Below are 22445 nucleotides of genomic sequence, written 5' to 3' on the forward strand. Positions count from 1 at the left end.
CAAGAATTGTCTTGGTAAATATCATTAATGATATTGAAATTAAACTTTGATTTACACTGAAATATAGGTCTTAAAAAAATTAGAAAAAAGAAAAACAGAAAAACAAAGTGACTGGAACAGAAGTGAGCAGTTTGTCTTGCAGAGCTAAAGGCAGGCTGTGAATTTCAAGGCAAACAGCACTTTGAAAAGTAGGGTGAAATATAAAAAGGAGGGCAAAAGCCATCAAGGTCAGTTGAAAATCTGTGATTAGAGCCCCAAGTCCACCTGTTCTCCCATCTGATAAGAAACTTAGATGTGTGTTCCCTCAATACACCAAACCTGAGAATTTCTGCCTCACGGCTACCATGGCCTAAACCTGAGATATAAACAAAACGGTACACCAAAAATGGAACTCCAACTTTCTTCCCTAACTCTGCTTTTGGAAAGCAAGTAGCCATGCTTTTACTTCCCAGGCAGGAACTTGGGAGATCCTTCTCAAGAAACTGAACTGTCTCAAATAAAAAGATCCCCAGATAATACACTGAGGTCCCCCAAATGAAAAGCTAGTTTGGCTTCCAAAACCTCACACTGGTGCCATCAGTTAACACAAGTCATGCTTTCAAATCAAGTAAGCCAGGGACCACCACACATTGGAGAAAAGCCTCCAACAAGAGAGACTGAAATAACAACAACAACAAAAATTTCACGGGACCAGTCAAAATCAGGAGCAAAACTTTAAAAAAATCTTAAAACACCCTAAAAACTATAAAAATTCAATAGACATAGTAGAGGATAAACTGACAGAATATCCCAGAAGTAGAATAAAAAGACAAACTGAAAACAACAGAAGGGGAAATATTTAAAACCAATGCAGACATACTCGTCTAAGCAGTCTAGTGTCTGAGTAACAAGACTGCCCGAAACAAAGTAACAGAGAAAAAAGAAACATTCTCCGAAAGAGGCAGTCTGCAGACTTAGCAGCCTCAATAAAATGAAAAGATTCCCCACCAAGATGTTATGAAATTCTGGAATCTCAGAGACAGGAAAGCTCCTAAACAGCTTCAACAGATACATAAAACGCAGTTAGAAACAATGTATCGCGTGACGGCAACAGATTCAAGAACAACACTGTGATGAGAGCACAATTGCAGGATATTTTCAGAAGCCTAAATTTAGTTTCAACCTAGAAGTTGACTCTGTATCAAGAAGGAAGGATTTTAAGACTGGCCAGATCTCTGAACATCTCTGTCCGGGAAAACGTGCTCAAGTACAACTAGAAAGGATAACAGGACAGAAGAAAACACAGAATCTAGGACTCAGGCGATCCCACACACGCCGGCAGTTATGTGAGATCAAAAAGACTTTAAAGAGATAGCACAGAAAAGCAGACATCGAGCCTATCTAGGGAAAGCCGCTCTAGATTGAACTAGAATGACAAAAGGCCAAAGACAGTTGCCCACCCCCTACCAAAAAAAAAAAGAGGAACAGATATGTTTTAGCAGATGGGAAATATATTTGAAAGGCATGTGATAAATGCTACAGCACTTGGGCGAGAAAACAGCTGGTAGAAAACAGGCCAATGAATAGAGTCAGAAAATTAGCTTCATGCTAAAAAATAATGGATGTGAAATGTCAATTATATGTAAAAGATAATTTAATCATAATGATTAAAATTATTTAACAAAGTGACAGACCACCCTGAGGCTACTTACTGCTGGATAAACCAGCATAGGCTAGGAAAAAAGAGATGATCCAGAAGAAGTGCAGAAGTGCTCAAATTTCAAAACTGTTTCAGAGAACAAACGAAGGAACATGCAATGCAGAGACACAGTGAAAACACCATATGATTTAGCAGTGAAGGCTATTTGGACAGACATCATCGTGTCAATGTTACGGATTGAATTAAAAAGTGTGCTACAATGGAAAGAAACAGAGGGAGAAAAATAAGGTCATGGCTAGCAAGGAAGATACGCTTTCGCCTGCTGTGACAGAGGGTCAATAGAGCATACTGACAATTAACTTAGCTCTTCTATTTTTGTTATTTCATGAAAGATAAGATTAAATATTTAAAGCAGATCTTGATAGCACAACAAGACTACTGAAATTTAACTTAAATGTCAGAAATCCTTAAAAGGTGGGCACACTAAGCTCAAGACTTTTCTGGATAAATTGGATACAAATCAAGAGATTCCTTTAAATTTAAAGGAATTAAACCCAATTAATAATAACTAAAGGAATATAAACCCAATTCTAATTTAAACGAATCCAGAGATACTTTTACATCAAACTGTCAATCTCTCACCTTTATTCGTGTGTACTTACATGGTTTGCATAGCTGCTTCGTCTTTTTTTGTGCGCTAAGAACGAAAAAACAAACTGGTCACTTCTCACACAAATAATATAAAGTAAAAGTAGCTGTTAACATCTTACTGACTACTCCCATATAAAATGAGATAAAATTCCATTTCAAAAAATGATTTTCAACAACTTATAATTTAAACTATCTGGCATGATACATCTCATAAAGTAAAACCTAAAAACTTCGATTTACTTTTTGACCTAGTTTACTTTTTGTTTTTGTTACATATGAATGAAACAATACTCATGTACAAAAGAAAAGGGCAAAAAATTAGGCCAGATGAAAAATTTAGCTAATAAAAAAGTTTACCTGTTGCATATATGAGCCATGATCCATTAGTATTCTCCCATTTTGCATTTACACATAGCTTAATTACCAGAATCTAAGAGCTGACAGCTCTAAGACCTACTTCCTGGCCAGGCACCTATCTCTAGATGCACCAGACTCCCTCTAAGCACGTCCAACCACACTTACTGGTCATCTACTAACATGGAATAGCTGTTCTTTTTTCTGCTTCCATGCTTTCTAGGTGTGAGAAGCCCATGGCTCTGAATGGAACTGGGAAATACAATTCTTATTTGGTTTGGAGATGTTTCCCCCTCCAAATCTCATGTTAAAATGTGACCCTTCATCTTGGAGATAGGGCCTAGTGAGAGGTGTTTGGGTAATGACGGTGGATTCCTTATGAATGGCTTGGTGCCATCCCCAGAGTAAGAAGCAAATTCTCATCCTGGTAGTTTCAAAGAGCATGGCACCTTCCCCCTACCCCCGCCCCACCCTCTCGCAGTGGGGAAGCACCTGCTTCCCCTTTGCCCTCCATCATGATTGTGAGCTTGCGGAGGCCCTCACCAGAAGCAAATGCTGAAGCCATGCTTGTACAACCTGAACATCTATGAGCCAATTAAACCTCTTTTTCTTATAAATTACTCAGCCTTAGGTAAATCTTTATAGTAATGCAAAAATGAACACAAATTCTAGCCAGAAACAACCAACTCAAGACAGGTGAAGTCTACTCAAATTACAAAAACAAAAGTTACAAACTGCCATATCTGACTGTGCTGCATTACGGTAAATAACATTCACATATGATTACAGATCCTCACTTGTATTCCTGCTGCTTAAATCAACTGGAAAACCTGGCTGTGTGTGGCTTCTTAGCAAACAAGCCGGGATTTCACATAACATTAAGGAAAACAAGCAGGAGTAGAATGTGTTTCCATTTACATCACATCAAATGAAAAGGTTAATAACTTAAAAGTTTCGAAAACATAAACATGGATTTGATAAACACATGTGGTCAGAGGACTGTGTCAGAGGAGGCCAAAAATCACAGATTCAATCCCTGACAATGAACAACTATGTTCTGTTATTTATTTAAATGAAAACCAAGCTGAAGCCTAAGTTCTATCATTCACCTTTAAAATGTACTCTTTGGAGCATGGGAAAAGGGACAAAGAATTATACATCAAGAGAAATCTAAGACTCCTCCATCACATGACAAATTGTGTTGAGAAAAAGATGGTAAAATGTTTAAACAAAAAGTTGACATGTTTTCACTAACATAGTAACAACTAAAGGAAAGTATACCACATGTTAAAATAACAACTGAATATGAAAAATTTAAACCAATATGAGTTTTTCTAAATACTTTCTATAACACATCTGATCAAACAAGAGTTTTCACTCTTTCTTGGCAGAAAAAACAACGTTGCCTCACCACGTCTTCGAGATTTCCTTGCTTCTGGATGGTTAGAAGGGGTGGACTCCAAAGCCCTACCTATAGAGGGAGAAAAGAAAAAAGATGTGATCACTTATAACAGTTTATCAACTCGTTTCTTCGACTGCTGTATTTAGGCCATTTAACTACCTCTACCTTTATTCTTATCCATTGAAATGAATGTACAGACATAAGATGGAGCCAGACAAGATGGCACATGCCTGTCGTCCCAGCTACTCAGAAGGCTGAGAGAAGAAAATCCCTTGAATCCAGGTCAGGAATTTGAGGCCAGCATGAGTAACACAGTGAGACCCTCCTTTATTTAACAGCAACAACAACAACAAAAAAATGAAGAGGCAACTGTTCCCTTTGAGTTGTGTAAAATCAACTCTGCATAAAATACATCAAGATGGCAGTATGTTTTAAAAGACAGGTCTATTTTATAGGCAAAATAAAAGACACACGTTCTGAAGTTTTAAAAATTTTTAAAAAGTCAATTCAACACGTATGTCACTTCCATGTCATTCTGAAGGCACAGAACCTTAGTTCTGTTGAGTAGCTGTCTTCCATAGTCATGTGAGAGCTCTATATCTTCATTTCTTCATTAGCAATACATACGGAAAACATACACAGGCCTTATTTGTATTGGAAAGGGCCAAATGAGACATACATAAACTGTGTCATAATCCTAATGAATAACAATAAAGAGCCTTGTTTTTGGGCTCTCATCCAACACTACCCATCTATCAACCAGAGTATAAGTTTACACAAGTACTTACGTGCTTTGTGCATAAAGGTATAATAAATTCATTCACATAATGTATTTGTTTATGCTAAAGGAAATCCTTAAATATCTTGAAAGGTGAGTATAGTACTTCCAAGTTACAAAGTCGCTTTCATCATGAGTCTTAGTTATCCTACCTCTTAAAAAAATTGAGAGCCCAAAGTTTCAATAGAAAAGCTATAAGACATTTTCTCTACAGTAATGAAATCTCTGGCATTTAAATGACACCCATGAGCCAACTGGATTTAATATCTTTGTGATACAATGTTTCCTATTTTACAAATTCTAATTTTTACTCAAGAACCATATTGTCACCCAGAATTATTTTTTTTTTTTTTTTTTTTTTTTTTTGAGACGGAGTTTCGTTCTTGTTACCCAGGCTGGAGTGCAATGGCGCAATCTCGGCTCACCGCAACCTCCGCCTCCTGGGTTCAGGCAATTCTCCTGCCTCAGCCTCCTGAGTAGCTGGGATTACAGGCACGCGCCACCGTGCCCAGCTAATTTTTTGTATTAGTAGAGACGGGGTTTCACCATGTCGACCAGGATGGTCTCGATCTCTTGACCTCATGATCCACCCGCCTCGGCCTCCCAAAGTGCTGGGATTACAGGCTTGAGTCACCGCGCCCGGCCCACCCAGAATTATTTTTACTTAGATTCCTATCTTTGCAAAATTTGACAGGCAAGCCAACTGGTTGTTTTCTCTTTTTGACCCCCTCCCAGGTCCCTGCCTCTCCCAGCAGTGTAGAGACTGAAAAACTTCAACTTTCTTATCTTTGAACAAGATGCTATTATCAGGAGGGGGAAGGAAAAAGAGAAAGCCATGGCAATAAACACTCTTACACAGGCAAGGTCTGGCATTTTAACCCTCAATCTTTATCTTACACATTAAAAGCCTACATTGACATTTCATGTCTTTTGAAAGTTTGGACCACAAACCATCCCCACCTCTGTTTTAGAATAAGGAGGAAAATAAAGTCTGTTAAGTCACCAGAATAAACCTGGAGACACATTTTGTGTCACAGTAAGAATCTGAAAGTAATCAGAGCCTCATGGGTAAACTGCTTTGGGGAACCCCCCCCCACACACACACACAGCCATTTTTCTGCAGCCCTGGCTGTGACATTTCATACCTTTCATCATTACTTTAAGTACCTTCCATTTTCTTTTCTTCTGTGATAAAATTATGGTTAGAAGAAACTAAGCAGCTTCTATCAAGGTGACTTACAGCAGCCCATTAAGAATACCGTATAGTCTCTCGCATGGCAACCTCCATTCTGATTTTAAGAAATCCCCAAATATCTGAATACGAATTGTCCTGAGATTTAGCTACCTTAATACAGGGAAAAAAATAGGCACTTATCTGGATCCTCCACTTAGGTACCATCTGGATAGGTACAAAGAAAGAACAAGATGGGTACTGGAAAGTTGGGATGTTTGAGTTTTTATTGAGAAAAGGGACAGAATATTTCAAAGAAGACTTATCAAAGAGCCACAGGATAATAAATAGAGCTACAGACAAGAAGAGCCATGAATAAATGCTCCCATGCCAGCCTGGGAGAATGAGATGAGGGAGGAAGAACTGGGCATTTGGGAGGGGAGGAGAAAAGAAACTGAGTGGACTCTGTGGAGAAAGACTAAGCGGTGGGAATGGGAATGCAAGGCAGAGCCAGCCTTTGCTCCTGGCCAGCCCTGGGAAAGCTGGCTACAAGCAGAAAGGAGCTTTAAGTGGGGATGCCTCCCAGGGGACCCTGGGGACAGCAGCAGCCAGAGTTGTGCCAAGGGCACAGGTCCCCTCCTTACCTTCAGGCATCTCCCGGTCCTTGCCAGCTTCAAAAGTCACTTCAGCAGGGGCTACAATGGGACTCACTGCTGCTCCTGCCATCCTGTCCCCAGCTGCTGCCCTACAGATCTTAGACTTACGGCGAGAAACTGGCCCCCGGTGCTGGTCCACCTTGGGGCGCACACAACAGCTCAGTGTGTTCCCCATGAGCGCCTCTACTCACAGTGTGCTTCTGCTCACAGTGGTGGCCACACACTCCCGCTGCCCTAGGCTGAGGCTATGCCGCACTTGCAGAGATGGTATCGCCCGCTGCTCGCCTGCCCACCCCACAGCCTGGCCCCAGCTGGGACTCGGGCCAAGGCCTGCCCCTGCCACCTCCTCTGAGTTGACCTGTCTAGGAAGGTGAAGACCAGCCGGCTTATCTGATAGGTTGTGAACCCAACGAGCGCTGAGAGACCGCAACCACTGCCTGAAGAGAGTAAAGACAGAGGAGCTCCTCCTCCTTCTGCAGTTACCTACAGACTGAAGCCCACTGGCCCAGGTCGGAACCCAGGCACGGAACTCACAATGCCCCACCCTAACTGCCTACCCTCCCCCGCATGCCCCACCCTAACTGCCTACCCTCCCCAACAGCTCGGAATGCCCGTGCCTGGGCTGCCCCACCCTGTGGCTTAGGATGCTGCTGCTCTCCTGGCTCCTCATATAGTGCCAGTGGGACTGAGGTTTTCATTCATCACCAGATTCCCGAGCTTTTTAGTCCTAAGAAAAGCACACAGTGGTTTGTTAGTGGAAGTCATCTTACCCTATGAGTTCTGTATGAAGCCTCAGTCAGTAGGGTGGGTCCCATTAGCAACCAAGTTGGACAACTTGTATTTGCTCATTGAATGTAGATACACGTGAATTGTTGATTGTGTTTGTAATGAGATGCTCCTCTCCTGTCTTCCAATGACTGGTAGTTTTTGTCTGCAACTTGACCACAGCAATCCCTGGCACCCAAGCTCTACTCTCACTGAAGCATTATGGCTGTGTGTTTTGAATGACGCCTTAGGGACCCAATCTGCCTCCACCTCCTTCTCCATGAAACAGAAATCTAACTTGTCCCTCCAAGCTCTGAAATGCTGAAACTTATCCACTCCCTTTTCCCCGCTCTGTTTCTTCCTTCCATGGCAGGGACTTTCAGATTTTCTTCCTTTTACTAACAAAGCACTAACCGTGACTTTGTCATACAAAATCAAGAGCCATCAAGTTGGGTACCACAGTCCTAACTCAATAAAGATGAATAGACTTAATTCTACTGGAGAAGAGTGATCCCATTTTAAGACATCAGGATCACATATCATCAGGGCAGACAATAGCTACCACCTGGGGCTGAAAGCAGGAAACTCCATTTCTTCTGAAAACATTCTGTCTTGATTATGGTGCCAGTTGCTGTGAGGGGTTTCCTTTTCTTCACTTGTTTTTTACAAGGTTTGAGTCTGGACTGCTAACACTCGACTGATTTCCGGGTGAAGGGACTGACTGCACCACCCCAGTCTGTCAGAGCACTTGCCCCAATACTTGCACTTGAAGAGTTTTCCACCTTGTCCAGAACTACAGCCATTAATTCCCTCATTTTCTCTCTCAGGAGAATGAACAAACACATCTCACATACACACCCACACCCCTCTTTCCCCAAATACCAAACACAAAAATCCAATCTGTCTCCTTCTACCCAAACAATTTTAGACTGTCACTTTCTCATCATTACCTAAGCTCCCTGACTTACTGCTCGTCCTTCCTCCAGCAAAATCTCATCCCTGGATGAGCCCCACTTTCTGTTGGCTCAGTGACACGACTCAGCTGAACCAGGAAAATATTAAAAAGTGGTCAGAGGTATCATCATGAATTCAAATTACTTACACAACAAACTGGCCCTAAATATTTCCAGAAATCAATACAAGTTTTATGTCTCCAATGACATAATTTCGTCGGAAACCCAACATGTACAACCAATTTTTTCTATGTTCTTCTAACTTTCACTCAACTTCTCTCCTCTGATATCTTGCCAAATCATTCAAGGAGAAAATATATCCTGTCAGGCAAGAGCCAATCATCTTCCAGTCACCTAAGAAATAATACGCACAGAACGCACCCACCTCATCTTTCTCTGTCTCATCATGTCAGAAAAAATACCCCTCCTTTTGTCACAAGGCAAATCTGAGATACAAGATTTAGATGGCCTGTAATTCCGGCACTTGGGGATGCCAATGCAGGCAGATTATTGGAGCCCATGCCTTTGAAATAAGCCTACGCAACTTAGGGAAACCCCATCTCTAAAATAAATACAAACAACTCTTTAGCTGAGCATGGTGCTATGGTGGCACATGCCTGTAGTCCCAGCTACTCAGGGTGGGGAGCACTCGGGTGGCAGGATCACCTGAGCCTGGAAGGTTGAGGCTGCAGTGAGCAGCGATCACAACACTGCACTCCAGGCTGGGCAACAGATATTTTTAAAAGAATCTTCTCTGTTAAAAATAATCAGATAAACGTGGCCATGAGGCTGACGTGGCTCCAGTGTGCTCAGTTCCTCCTTAAACAAACCAAAACTTGACTCAGTGAAAACAGTAAAAGGAAACTTAAAAGCTTAACCCATCAGAAACCACCAACTAACATCTAACTAGAGGCTTGCCACTGTAATGATCCAAATGAGGCCATTGCTCCACTTTACCCGATCAAGCATTTTCTTTTTCTTCTACATTCACCATGTAAAAGTCTTTCCCCCTGCCCTCCCCAAGCAAGCCTCTCCTTTGGAGCTCTGAGCTGCTTGCAGCCCAGGGCTGCCTGCTTTGTACATTTCTGGAAGCTCAACACGCCTAATGTTTCAATGTGCCTAAATTGTATCTTTTCACAGCTCTCATGGTTACATCATTCTTTCTAGAGCCTCAAGTTCTACCTCCTTCATTGGACTGATTCCTCAGTATGTTAACATGTCCTCCTCTACCACGGTCAAGACTCACCTAATATGAGCAGTTTCTTACAAAACTATACATACTCTTATATGTGATGCAGCAGTTGCACTCCCTCGATCTTTTTCCAAATGACCAGAAAGTTTATGTCCATGTAAAAACCTGAACACTTTTTAAAACAGCTGCCAAAACTTAGGAGGAACCAAGTTGTCCTTCAGTAGCTTAACTGATAAATACGACTGTGGCATATTTACAAAATGAAATATTAATTACTTCTAAAAAGAAATGAGCTAGTGAGCCATCAGAAGACACTGAGTAGTCTTCAATGCACATTACTAACTGAAAGAAGCCAATCTGGAAAGTTACCTACTCTGATTCCAAGAACATAACATTCAGAAAAATGCACAACTATGGAGCTGAAAAGATTAGTGATTTCCAGTAGTTAGGAAAAAAAGGACAAATAAATAGACCACAAGATAATTACAGTAGTGAAAATAAACTTCAGGACATCATAACAGGCATCATGATACATTCATTATACGTTTCATTCTCGTTATATATTTCTGCAAACCCTCAGAATGTGCACCACCAAGGCTATCACTCTGGGTGATGATGATGTGTCAATGTAAGTTCACTGACTATAATCAATATTCTACTCTGTTGTAGGAGGTTGTTAGTGGAGTGACCCAAGAGTGTACACAAATGGAGGGCATATGGCAACTCTGGACTCTGCACTCCATTTTGCTGTACACTTAAAACTACTCTAAAATAATAATATGTTTTTAAAAAGTCTCCAACTGGTCCAAGCCAGTTCTATTAAAGCTCAGAAAATGCTTATGCTTAATTAAGCTAGATCTGACCCAACTGGCAAGTAGAGGCAGGAAAGACCCAGGCCAGGGGAGTACATTGCACATGCACGCACCCCGAAACTGGAGGAAGCTTGGAGGTCCTTTAGCTTGGTCCTGAGCCCACTGAAACTGCAATTACAGGCACAGATGCCTGGGGCACCAATCTGAATCTGCCAGCATCCAAGGCCACGTGAACACAAACGCACAGAGTCTCCTCTGTGATCGGTAGCTAAGGATGTTAGGACACAACTGGACCAGGATGGGAGATGAACTGAGAACAACAGATTCTGCAGGCTTTTGTTGCCTCTTCCCACCCCCAAGCATTTCAATCTTTCCTCTTGTCACAGGCATCAAGGAAGCTCCCTGTGCATCATCTGCACAGCCTACAGTTGTGTCACCCTTAGCCTCTTATGTCCTCCTCCGGTAGTGTCAGTCAGGACATCCAACCTTGCAAACTCAAGAGTCCGCACGTGGCCAAGATCATGTCGGGATGAGCAGAACCCCTCTGCTGATCTGCAGACAAATGTGCCCTACCTTCTGGCCTTCTACCAGCAACTGGAGGCTCTGGAAATTTCCAGACACACAACAGTGTTCTCAACTGCAGGCTGCTGCCCCATCCTATGGCAGAGTAGACCTTTTCTCCACTAGACTTGGCCTGTTATCCAGTTGAATGAAATGTCTTTTTAACACAGAAACAGGGCACAGAAACTAGTGTTCCTTGGCCCTGAACCCCATCACACGGTCTCTGCAGGTACACACCAGTCCTCAGCAAATACCACACAATTGAGGCCTCAGGCCCTGGAGTGTGCTCATCGGCTCTGCTTTCAGAAAACATCAAGGTACTTTTGGCAAGTCTGCAGACTTCACGCAGAAAAACAGAAACAAGTGATGAACACACACACACACAGCCCCCACAGTGACTAAAAGGATCTCCCTCCAGGGCATTTGCAGAGAGGAGAGCAGAAAACATCCCAGGGGCCTCTCACGGCTACTTCCTTGAGCCCCTTTGCAGACAGTGCTATCTAGACCTGTCTCAGCCCAAGCACCAACACCTTGATATACAACAACTGTCTTTGTTACCTGAAATTCTCCATCAAGAAACTGATCTCTTCTATTTAACATTGACAGGAATGTCCTCAAGCATTGTCCTCATTGGCAGGGGTGCAGTAGGGTAGTTTCTTAAAAAGTCAGGCCTCTGCCCACCACCTAGAACACCTGGAAATTTCCATCTATGCCACAAAGTCCAAATCACTGGCTACTGCTACAATGTAGGGCAGACTAGACCATCTCTCCAATAGATCTGGGTTGCTGTTCCACTGAATGAAATGACTTTTCTATTGCAGGATCAGGGTAAGGGAGCAAAAGGGTCTTACAACTGAACTCCAGTGTACAGTCTGCACAGACACTAGTATTGTGCAAATATGATACAGCGAGGCCCCAGGACCCTTAAGCCAGCTGAACGCATTGAGTTTCAGGAAATAGTGAGATACATTCAGTGAAACAGTGGGCTGCATGCTGAAAGAAATCAAGCCAAGGAAACACACGCCACTCTGACACTGACACACACACACAAAGACACCCTAGTGGCCAATAGCTCCTCTCACCAGGAACCTGCAGACAAAAGAGCAGAAACCCTCTGAGGGGTCCATCACTATACTTTCTGGAGCCGCTTTTATCAGATGACCAGTCCCAGGACAGCACTGTCTTATCTTGATCCCATCCAAATTGCCATCACCCTGTGATGTGGGAGCTGGCCTCCTAACCAGAACCTCTCTGTCAGACAAATTTTTCTTTATAAAATCATGACGATGAACCTTCAGACGGTGTCCTGATCAGGATGGGTGGAGAGGGGGGTTTCCTAGAAAGTCAGGCAGGGCAGGGCTGAAGCCCTCTGTGTTAGCTGTGGGCTTCTGATATGAAGGCAGGTAAGACTGCACAGATTTGGGGGCTAGTCAGGGGATGGACTGGGTGTGCTGAAGAACTCCAGTTGGGAATGTTCTGTTGCCATAACAGAGTACCTGAACCTAGGTCATTTGTAAAGAACAGAAACGTATTCTCTCACAGCTCTGCAGGCTTGTTAGTCCAAAATCAAGAGGCCTCCGGCGAGGGCATTCTTACTACAACCTCACATGGAAGATGCTGAAAGGGAGAGAGGATGGATATGATGTGCTCGCATGACAGCAGAGTGACAAAGAGTCAACGCAATCCTTCAAGCCTTCTTTATACTTATAGAAGATGTAACTTTTTTAATGTATATAAAAAATAACATCCCCCTCATCTACTACAGGGTAGTAGATACCACCCACACGTGGGACATGCAGAATAGATAAATAATTTAGTCTCTCCTTTATCAGTTTTCCTTTTTGACCTAAACACCTCCATCAGGCTGCAGCTCCCAACACTGCTGTGTTAAGGATTAGAGTTCCAACACACACCTTTTGAAGGATACATCAAGACCACAGAAATTGTAAACTAAAGAGTATTGACAATGCGAGAGAGATCCAAGATGGCTGATCACTAGCAGCTCGGGCTCGTAGCTCCCAGTGAAAGCACAGAGAACGAGAGGACGCCACACTTTCAGACAAATTTTTGTTGCCCACGGACTAAGAGATTCCCAGCGGAGGAGCCCCACGGCTAGCCAGAGCGACTCTTGTGGCCGGCGCGGTGGTTTTGCTGGTGCCTCAGCGCGGCAGTTCCTGGTGCAGAGTCCGGAGATTCCCGGGCAGAAAAGCACCATCAATCTTAACACTGCTGTTTTGGCCGGTGCGGTGGACTGCTCAGATTTCGGCACTGGGAATCAACAAGTTGGACGTCTGCTCAGAGACCTACTTAGAAAGTCGGTAATTACAAAGACGACAGAGGGATAAATATATAAGGAAGGGAAGAAACCAGCCTAAAAAGGCAGAGAATACTCAAAATCAGAATGCTCTCCCTCTACAGGGGATCACAGTTCCTCATCAGCAACGGAACAAGGCTTAATGGAGAACGAGTGTGTTCCAATAACAGAAGCAGGTTTCAAAAGGCGGGTGATGAGAAACTTCTGTGAATTAAAAGAACGTGTTCTAACCCAATGTAAAGGAAGTAAGAACCTTGAAAAAAGGTTTGACGAAATGCTAACAAGAATGGACAATTTAGAGAGGAAGATAAGTGAATTGATGGAGCTGAAAAACACAACAAGAGAACTTCATGAAGTATGCACAAGTTTAAACAGTCGAATTGATCAAGCAGAAGAAAGGATATCAGATGTCAGGGAACAGCTTAATGAAATGAAACGAGAAGACAAGATTGGAGAAAAAAGGATAAAAAGGAAAGAGCAAAGTCTAGGATATATGGGACTATGTGAAAAGACCTAATTTACGTTTGATAGGTGTACCTGAATGTGACGAAGAGAATGAATCCAAGTTGGAAAATACTCTTCAGGATATCATTCAGGAAAACTTTCCCAACCTAGCAAGGCAGGGTAATATTCAACTCCAGGTAATACAGAGAACACCACAAAGATATTCTTCAAGAAGACCAACTCCAAGGCACATAATTGCCAGATTTATTAGGGTTGAAATGAAGGAGAAAATACTAAGGGCAGCCAGAGAGAAAGGTCAGGTTACCCATAAAGGGAAACCTATCAGACTTACAGCAGATCTCTCAGCAGAAACCCTACAAGCTAGAAAAGAGTGGGGACCACTATTTAACATCCTTAAAGAAAAGAACTTTCAACCCAGAATTTCATATCCAGCCAAACTAAGCTTTAAAAGCGAAGGAAAAATGAAATCTTTTGCGAACAAACAAGTACTTAGAGACTTCACCACCACCAGGCCTGCTTTACAAGAGCTTCTGAAAGAAGCACTATACATATAAAGGAACAACCAATATCAGCCTTTCCAAAAATATATCGAAAAGCAAAGAGCATCAACACAATGAAAAATTTACACCAACTAATGGGCAAAACAGCCAGCTAGCATCAAATGGCAGTATTAAACTCATATATATTCAAAGTGGATAAAAAGCCAAAACCCATCGGTATACTGCATCCAGACCCATCTCACATGCAACGATACACAAAGACTCAAAACAAACAGAAGGAGGAAGATTCACAACCAAACAGAGAGTAAAAGTAAATAAATAAAAAGCAGGAGATGCAATTCTCGCCTCTGATAAAGTAGACTTTAAAGCAACAAAGATCAAAAGAGGCAAAGAAGGACATTACGTAATGGCAAAAGGATCAACGTAACAAGAAGAGCTAACGATTCTATAGATCAACGAGACAGAAAATCAACAAGGACATCCAGGACTTGAACTCAGACCCGGAACAAGTAAATTTAATAAACATTTATAGAACTCTCCACTTCAAATACACAAAACACACATTATCACCTCACACCTATTCCAAAAGTGACTACATAATTGGAAGTAAATCACTCCTCAGTAATTGCATAGCATTTCATAGGTTTAAATGAAATATTGGTTGGCTGCTTGTTTGTCATTTTCTTCCCTTATTCCTTCCTGTCTGCATCATTAAGTATAATTATTGGTATAAAAAAGGTTTTCAATACCCATTACTAAACCGCATTCTAGCCTGGGCAAGAAGGCAATACTCCTATTCTCTCTTTTTCTCTTCCTTTTTCTTCCTCTTCTTCATTCTTTTCTTTCTTTCTTCAAAAAGAAAAAAAGAAAATGAAGGAATTTATTCTTTTTGAATTCACCCCAATTTGAGACAGTTACATAAAAAAAAAGTATGCATATGTCAATGTCTGTATCAATATGCAATATCAATATAATCAATGCACACAACAATATGTATCTGTACTTAAATCATCTCTTTAGCACTAATTATTACAATCTGATGGACTGCAAAGCAAAAGTATAAAATCCCACAAAACCAAAAAATAAAAATAAAAAATAAAAAGAGTATTCAAGCCAGGTTTCAATCAATGTAAAAGTTTATTTTGCCAAGGTTAACAACGTGCCCAGAAGAAATAAACACAGAATCACAGAAACAGTCTGTGGCCTGTGATTTTCTCCAAAGGTGATTTTGAGAGCTTCAATATTTAAAAAGAAAAAGTGTGGAAGTGTGATGCCTCTGGCTTTGTTCTTTTTGCTTAGGATTGTCTTGGCTGTGCAGGGTCTTTTGTGATTCCATATGAAGTTTACAGTGGTTTTTTCCAGTTCTGTGAAGAAGGTCATTGGTAGCTTGATGGGGATAGCATTGAATCTATAGATTACTTTGGGAAGTGTGGCCATTTTCACAATATGGATTCTTGCTAACCATGAGCATGGACTGTTTCCCCATCTGTTTGTGTCCTCTCTTATTTCGTTGAGCAGTGGTTTGTAGTTCTCCTTGAAGAGGTCCTTTACATCCTCTGTTAGTTGTATTCCTAGGTATTTTATTCTCTTTGTAGCCATTGTGAATGGGAGTTCGCTCTTGATTTGGCTCTCTGTTTGTCTGTTATTGGTATATAGGAATGTTTGTGATTTTTGCACATTGATTTTGTATCCTGAGACTTTGCTGAAGTTGCTTATCAGTTTCAGGAGATTTTGGGCTGAGACGATGAGGTCTTCTAGATATACAATCATGTCGTCTGCAAATAGAGACGGTTTGACTTCCTCCTTTCCTAATCGAATACCCTTTCTTTCTTTTTCTTGCCTGATTGCTCTGGCTAGAACTTCCAATACTATGTTGAATAGGAGTGGTGAGAGAGGGCATCCTTGTCTAGTGCCTGATTTCAAAGGGAATTCTTCCAGCTTTTGCCCGTTCAGTATGATATTGGCAGTAGGTTTGTCATATATAGCTTTTATCATTGTATGATACATTCCATCAATACCTAGTTTATTGAGAGTTTTTAGCATGAAGTCTTGTTGAATTTTATCAAAAGCCTTCTCTGCATCTATTGAGATAATCATGTGGTTTTTGTCTTTGGTTCCGTTTATGTGATGGATTACGTTTATGGATTTGTGTATGCTGAACCCGCCTTGCATCCCTGGGATGAAGCCTACTTGGTCATGATGGATAAGCTTCTTGATGTGCTGTTGCAATCTGTTTGCCAGTATTTTATGGAAGATTTTTGTGTCGATGTTCATCACGGATATCGGCCTCAAGTTTTCTTTTTTAGTTGAGCCTCCACCTGGTTTCGGTATCAGGATGATGCTGGTCTCATGAAATGAGTTAGGGAGGAGTCCCTCCTTTTGTATCGTTTGATACAGTTTCAGAAGGAATGGAACCAGCTCCTCTTTGTACGTCTAGTAGAATTCGGCTGTGAACCCACCTGGACTTGGACTTTTTTTAGTTAGTAGGCTATTGATTGCTGCCTCTACTTCAGCCCTTGTTATTGGTCTAGTCAGGGTTTCAGCTTCCTCCTGGTTTAGTTTTGGTAGAGTACAAGTGTCTAGGAATTTATCCATTTCTTCCATCAAAACAGCATGGTACTGGTACCAAAACAGAGACGTAGACCAATGGAACAGAACAGAGACCCCAGAAGAAACACCACACATCTACAACCATCTGATCTTAGACAAACCCAGCAAAAACAAGCAATGGGGAAAGGACTCCATGTTTAATAAACGGTGTTGGGAAACCAGGCTAGCAATGTGCAGAAAGCAGAAACTGAACCCCTACCTGTCACCTTACACTAAAATTAACTCCAGATGGATCAAAGATTTAAACATAAAACCTAACACCATAAAAACACTCGAAGAAAACGTAGGCAAAACCATCCAGGACATAGGCATAGGCAAGGACTTCATGACTAAAACACCAAAAGCAATGGCAGCAAAAGCCAGGATAGACAAATGGGATCTAAATAGAAATTCCATTTGACCCAGCAATCCCACTACTGGGTATATACGCAAAGAACTATAAATCATTCTACTATAAAGACACATGCACACGTATGTTCACTGCAGCCCTGTGTATAACAGCAAAGACCTGGAACCAACCCAAATGCCCATCAATGATAGACTGGACAAAGAAAATGTGGTACATATATACACCATGGAATACTACACAGCCATAAAAAACGATGAGTTCGTGTCCTTTGTAGGGACTTGGATGAATCTGGAAACCATCATTCTCAGCAAACTGACCCAAGAACAGAAAGCCAAGCACCGTATGTTCTCACTCATAGGTGCGTGTTGAACAACGAGAACATGTGGACTCAGGGAGAGGAGCATCACACACAGGGGACAGTTGGGGGGGCAGGGCAGAGACATGCCAGATATAGTACGCACCTAAAGTAAAATAAATCAATCAAAATACAACAACAACATTGGCTCAGATTTGTTATGACACACTATGCTGGCCAAACAGAGCACGTCGGGGTGCTGTATTTGGTGCAAGGGACGCTGCTTGGCAACCTCTGATCGAAGTACAGCTCAGTCATATCTTGAGCGCCAATGGTGACGGGGAGCTCGCCACCTCTCTGTGGTGCCTCCTGCCTCAGATCCAAGTGGGTGCTGATGGTACAGCGTCTCCAAGTGGCTTCCTAGCCCTTGGGACTGCAGACTTCTAGGGCCCTGGCAATGCTTTCTCAGTAAAGAAGCCAAGCTGGCAAAACACATCCTCTTCAAAGCCAACAAAATGCCCCTGCCTGCCCACGGCGCTCTCTGCTGGTGCACTAGGCGACCTTCAGGCTATCTGGGACCAGCTCTGACAGCCTCCGCTCTGGGATCAGCTGCCGCGGCAGCCTACACATGCCATGGGGCAGCAGCGGTGGCATCCCTGGACACTGGCCCCAGTAGCACGGAACCCGGGAACAGATGCTGCCACAGTCAGCCCGCAGATGCAGGAGGGCAGGAGGCGCTCAGTCACAACTCTGTGTCTGCACAGTGCCCACCGCCTGCAAACCTGTGCTCTGGGCCAGGCCCAAGGAAAAGTGGACCCTAGGGTGGGACGGCGGTACGCTCCACGACCCTCAACGCCCTCGGGGAGCAGCCCTGCCAGAATCTGCCAGGGCCTCAGCTACAGCTCCCACCTGGAAATGGTGCAAGTCACTATCAGTGGCAACCCCTGGCCCTGTCCTCCCCCACCAGCAGCAGGAAACCCGGGACCAGATGTCACCACGGCGCCTAATTTAGGTTGTCGGCGGCACAGCTGCAAGGTGATGGAAACCGGCGCTCAGCCTCATCATGGATGCTGCAGTGGGCCCAGAGCCCGCGACCCCACACTGTGGGCTTGGGCCAAGGAGGCACAGGTCATAGGGTAGGGGGAGGTGCCTTGGGCGACCCCCAGGCTGTCTGAGACCAGCCCTGCAGTCTCCCGTGCATTCTGCTGCACCTGCCACTTATAGATGGCATTCAGCAGTGTGGTGGCAACCCAGGATCCTGCCCGCCTCCAGCAGCAATGCGGACCCAAGGGCCAGATCCTGCTGCGGTGCCTAAATCAGGCCTCGAAGCAGGAGGAGGACTGGAACTGGCATCCAGCCCCATCTCAGTGGCTGTAGGGTACCCAGCACCTGTGACCAGCACCCTGAACCAGGGTCAAAAAGGAAAAGGAGGAGGGCGGGAACAGGCACTGCCACCCTCTGCCACGGGCTCAACCGTAGCTGCCACCTGCACACGACGCGGCAGAAGTAGTGGCAGCCCCAGCTCTGCCTGCAGTAACCAGCAGGGGGAGACCCAGGGACTGAGGCTGCCTCAGAGGCTGCCACCTGGCCACCTCTGCACCCCTGTCCCTGCCCTGGTGGCAGCCAGCCACGCTCCTACCTCTCCGGCGCTCTGCAGTCTCCGTCGCTGCCACCCACCGCAGCGAGGCGAGCCGTGGTGCCACAGGCTCCAGGCTCCAGCCTCCAGCATGCAGCAGATGGCTCTGCCTTCTCCTGGCATGGAGCAGCTGGGCGGGCAAAGCCGGAAAAGCCTAGAACGGGACACAGAGAGTGGTAGTGTTAGACCCCCACCTTGTCCTGCTGGCCACCGGGTGGCACGGGCCAGTTTCAGCGAAGGCACTCACACCCACCCTCCACAGTCCACAGCATCTCTTTTTGGTCCAAACTGGCTAGGGAGTGGAGACTGGAGACACGATGGGGCCTGGGCTTCCTGCTCCACAGGAACCACTGGGACCATCCAGGCTGTGCTCGGGAAGCAGGAGCAGCAGAAACTCAGACCCAGCCAGCTCTCCCCACCAATGTGCTGGTTCCCACTCCTGAGACCTCCACCCACAGGCCCCTGTCACCCCGTGGTGTCTGCTACTGCATGCCTGGGCATCCCTGGCAGGCTCTGCAGCACAGAATGTGAGGGCTCAGGCCTGGGAACCATGATGGGTCTGGGTGCCCTGCTGTGATCAGGATTTTCACAGAAACATGTGCCCGCCACGCAGGAGGAGATGGTCCTTTAGAGTTTAGAGTCCGGGGAGAGCAGGACCACTCCTCTCTCAGAGACCACCGCTGTCACTGAAACCTCCATCGCCTGCCACCGGTAGGGCAGCTTCCGACAGAGCCCCTGATCCGCTGCCACCGGCAGTGTAGCCCCAGGATAGTGTCAACACCCCATCCCCCACCACCAGCAGTGTAGCACACGATGGCAGCCCCTAACCTGCCCCTGCCTTAGACACTGCAGCACTCGATGGCACCCGCAAACCAACCCCCTGCCATGGGCAGCACAGCCCGGGATAGCGCCCCAACGGGCTCCCTGGGGTGGGCAGTGTAGCCACAGATAGGGTCCCCAAGCAGACCCCCACCGCAGGCAGTGATGCCCCATATGGAACCCAAACCACCCCCCACTGCGGGCACTGCAACCCTCAATAGCGGGTGCCCTAACTCACTCCCCGTCGGGAACAGTGCAGCCCTGGATAGAGCCCCCAACCAACCCCCCGCCTTGGGCAGTGCAGCCACAGAGAGCACTCCAAACTCCCTCTCCACCTTGGGAAGTACCACCATGGACAGCTCAGGTAGCCCGATAGTGCACCCAACCTGCCCCTGTCACAACCCACGCACGCAGCCTGAAATAGCACACTCACCCACTCTTTGCCAGGCAGTGCAGATCCCTGGGAGCACCTGACCCACCCGCCGCCTCTCCACCACTCAGGCTGTGTATCCGGCCCCCACAGTTCCCCCACCAACCCTCTACCCCCCTCCACAGGCAGTCCAACCCTGTGTAGCTCTCCCGACAAGCCCCCCAACCTCTGTCTCAGTGTAGTCCCCGTGGCGCCTTTAACACCACCCCTCCACCCCACCAGAACCCTAACCCATCCTCCACCGCCAGCACTGCAGCCCCAGATAGTACCCCCAACCTGCTCCCCATGTGGGCAATGCAGCCTTGGATAGTGCCCCCAAACAGCTCCCAGACACAGGCAATGATGTCCCGGATACCACACCCCCCACCCACTGGGGGCAACGTAACACCTGATAACACCCCCAACCCATCCCTCACCGCTGGCAGTGTTGCACCCCACAGTGCCACCAACCCATCCCAGACCTGACAGCTCCTCCAACTCACCCCCCACCTAGGGCAGTACATCCCTGGACGGTGCCCACAAGATACCCCATTGCTGCTGACGGTACCGCTTGGGACAGGCCCCATCCCAGCCCCCAGCAATGGGCAGCACATCCCAGGAAAGGGCCCCCAACCCTCTCCCCTATGCGGGCAGTGGCGTCTCAAATAACCCCCCAACCAGCCCCCGCAACACCAGCAGTGACACCCTGGATAGTACCCACTGCCCATGGCAGGGCACCCGCAAGCCGTCCCCCATGCCTCAGGCTGTGCGGGCCAGGATGGCGAACCTATCCCACCATCTTTTTACCTTTCCAGCTGCGCTGCAGTCTCTGTCACCGCCACCAACTGCAACAGCGAGGCGAGGGGATACTGCACACTCCAGGCTCCAGCCTCCAGCATGGGCAGCTACTCCACCTTCAACTCTAAGCCAGCCCGGAGCAGGTAGGCCCACGAACTCAGAAGAATCTGAAATGGTGAGACCAACGTGTACACACACACAGAAAAACACTACAAAGTAGCAAAAAAATCCAATCTAGAACCTGACCAGACAATTCTGCAGACACGAAATCCAAAAACAGATAAGAGATTACGTCCTCAAAATGAGCTATTCATTAGGAAAATGCAATTTGCCAGGCAAGGTGGCTCACGCCTGTAATCCCAGCACTTTGGGAGGTCTAGTTGGGCAGATTATCTGAGATCAGGAGTTTGAAACCAGCCTGACCAATATGGTGAAACCCCATCTCTACTAAAAATACAAATATTGAAGTCGGGATCGCAGCTCCGAAAGAAGGCGCAGAGGGTGAGTGGACGCCGCATTTCCAGACAGATTTTTACTGACCACAGACCAGGGGATTAACAGGAGGAGGAGCCGCATGGGTCACCAGCGCCGCTGGTTTGAGCGGAGCGGCGTGCCGCTCGGCCTACGCCCTGAGGTGGGGGGCGGCGGATCCACGTACAGAGCGAGAGAGACTGAATCACCTCTGAGCCAGCAAGGGGAGCTGAAGCAGGGATTCAAGCCAGGACACTCCCGGGCAAGGGCACGCCACGAATCTCAGAGCCGCTGCTTTGGCTGATGCAGCGGCTCACAGGGCAGCGGATTTTTACTGCCCACAGACCAGGAAATTCACAGGTGGAGAAGCTCCACAGGTTGCCAGCGCCGCTGGTTGGACTGGCGCGGCTGCTCTGCCTGCACCCGAGGCAGGGAGCAGCGGCCCCTTGTGCAGAGTGAGCGAGACCGGATCCCCTCTGGGCCAGCAAGGGGAGCTGAGGCAGAGACTCAACCCAAGAGTTTCCTGGGCAAAGAGGACGCCTCCGGAAACACGGCTGAACACGGGACGGTCCAGCTCTGTGGAGGAGGGGCGTCACCCACCGGGAAACACCCTGCAGTTCCCAGGACAATTTGCCCACAGCAGCTCAACGAAGCCTCTGCAGGCTGAGTGTGACTAGGCTGCCACCTTGTGGGCAGGGAAAACCATTGCAACAGCGGAAAATCATAACGCCCTAATTCCCTGGGACAGACCACCTAGGGGGAAGAAAAGGGGGTTTATGAGTTCAGCTACTACAGACTTAAAATTACCAAAATCAGAAAGACAGCAACTACAAAGTCGATAGGTG

The 22445-nt window shown here is 45.7% G+C and overlaps 1 protein-coding gene across 4 annotated transcripts in view; it reads right to left on the bottom strand.

Moving 5' to 3' along the window:
* The window catches only part of LOC135270153 (cyclin-Y-like protein 2), a 41189-nt gene that overhangs the window by 12950 nt on the left and 5794 nt on the right, over positions 1–22445 (bottom strand). For 2 of the 4 annotated variants that reach the window (XM_064365472.1, XM_064365471.1), the window contains exons 2-5: positions 21139–21296; positions 19107–19257; positions 4056–4115; positions 2302–2336 (exon numbers count right to left, since the gene is read on the bottom strand). In XM_064365472.1, the coding sequence (XP_064221542.1) occupies positions 2302–2336; positions 4056–4115; positions 19107–19257; positions 21139–21296 (404 nt within the window). Of the gene's footprint in view, positions 1–2301; positions 2337–4055; positions 4116–6639; positions 6864–19106; positions 19258–21138; positions 21297–22445 lie in introns of those variants that run through there. The other 2 variants (XM_064365473.1, XM_064365479.1) reach the window with 2 other exon arrangements.

The sequence above is a fragment of the Aotus nancymaae genome, unplaced genomic scaffold (assembly GCF_030222135.1).
Source record: "Aotus nancymaae isolate 86718 unplaced genomic scaffold, 86718_ANA_hifiasm-v0.15.2.pri h1tg000006l, whole genome shotgun sequence".
Lineage (NCBI taxonomy): Eukaryota > Metazoa > Chordata > Mammalia > Primates > Aotidae > Aotus > Aotus nancymaae.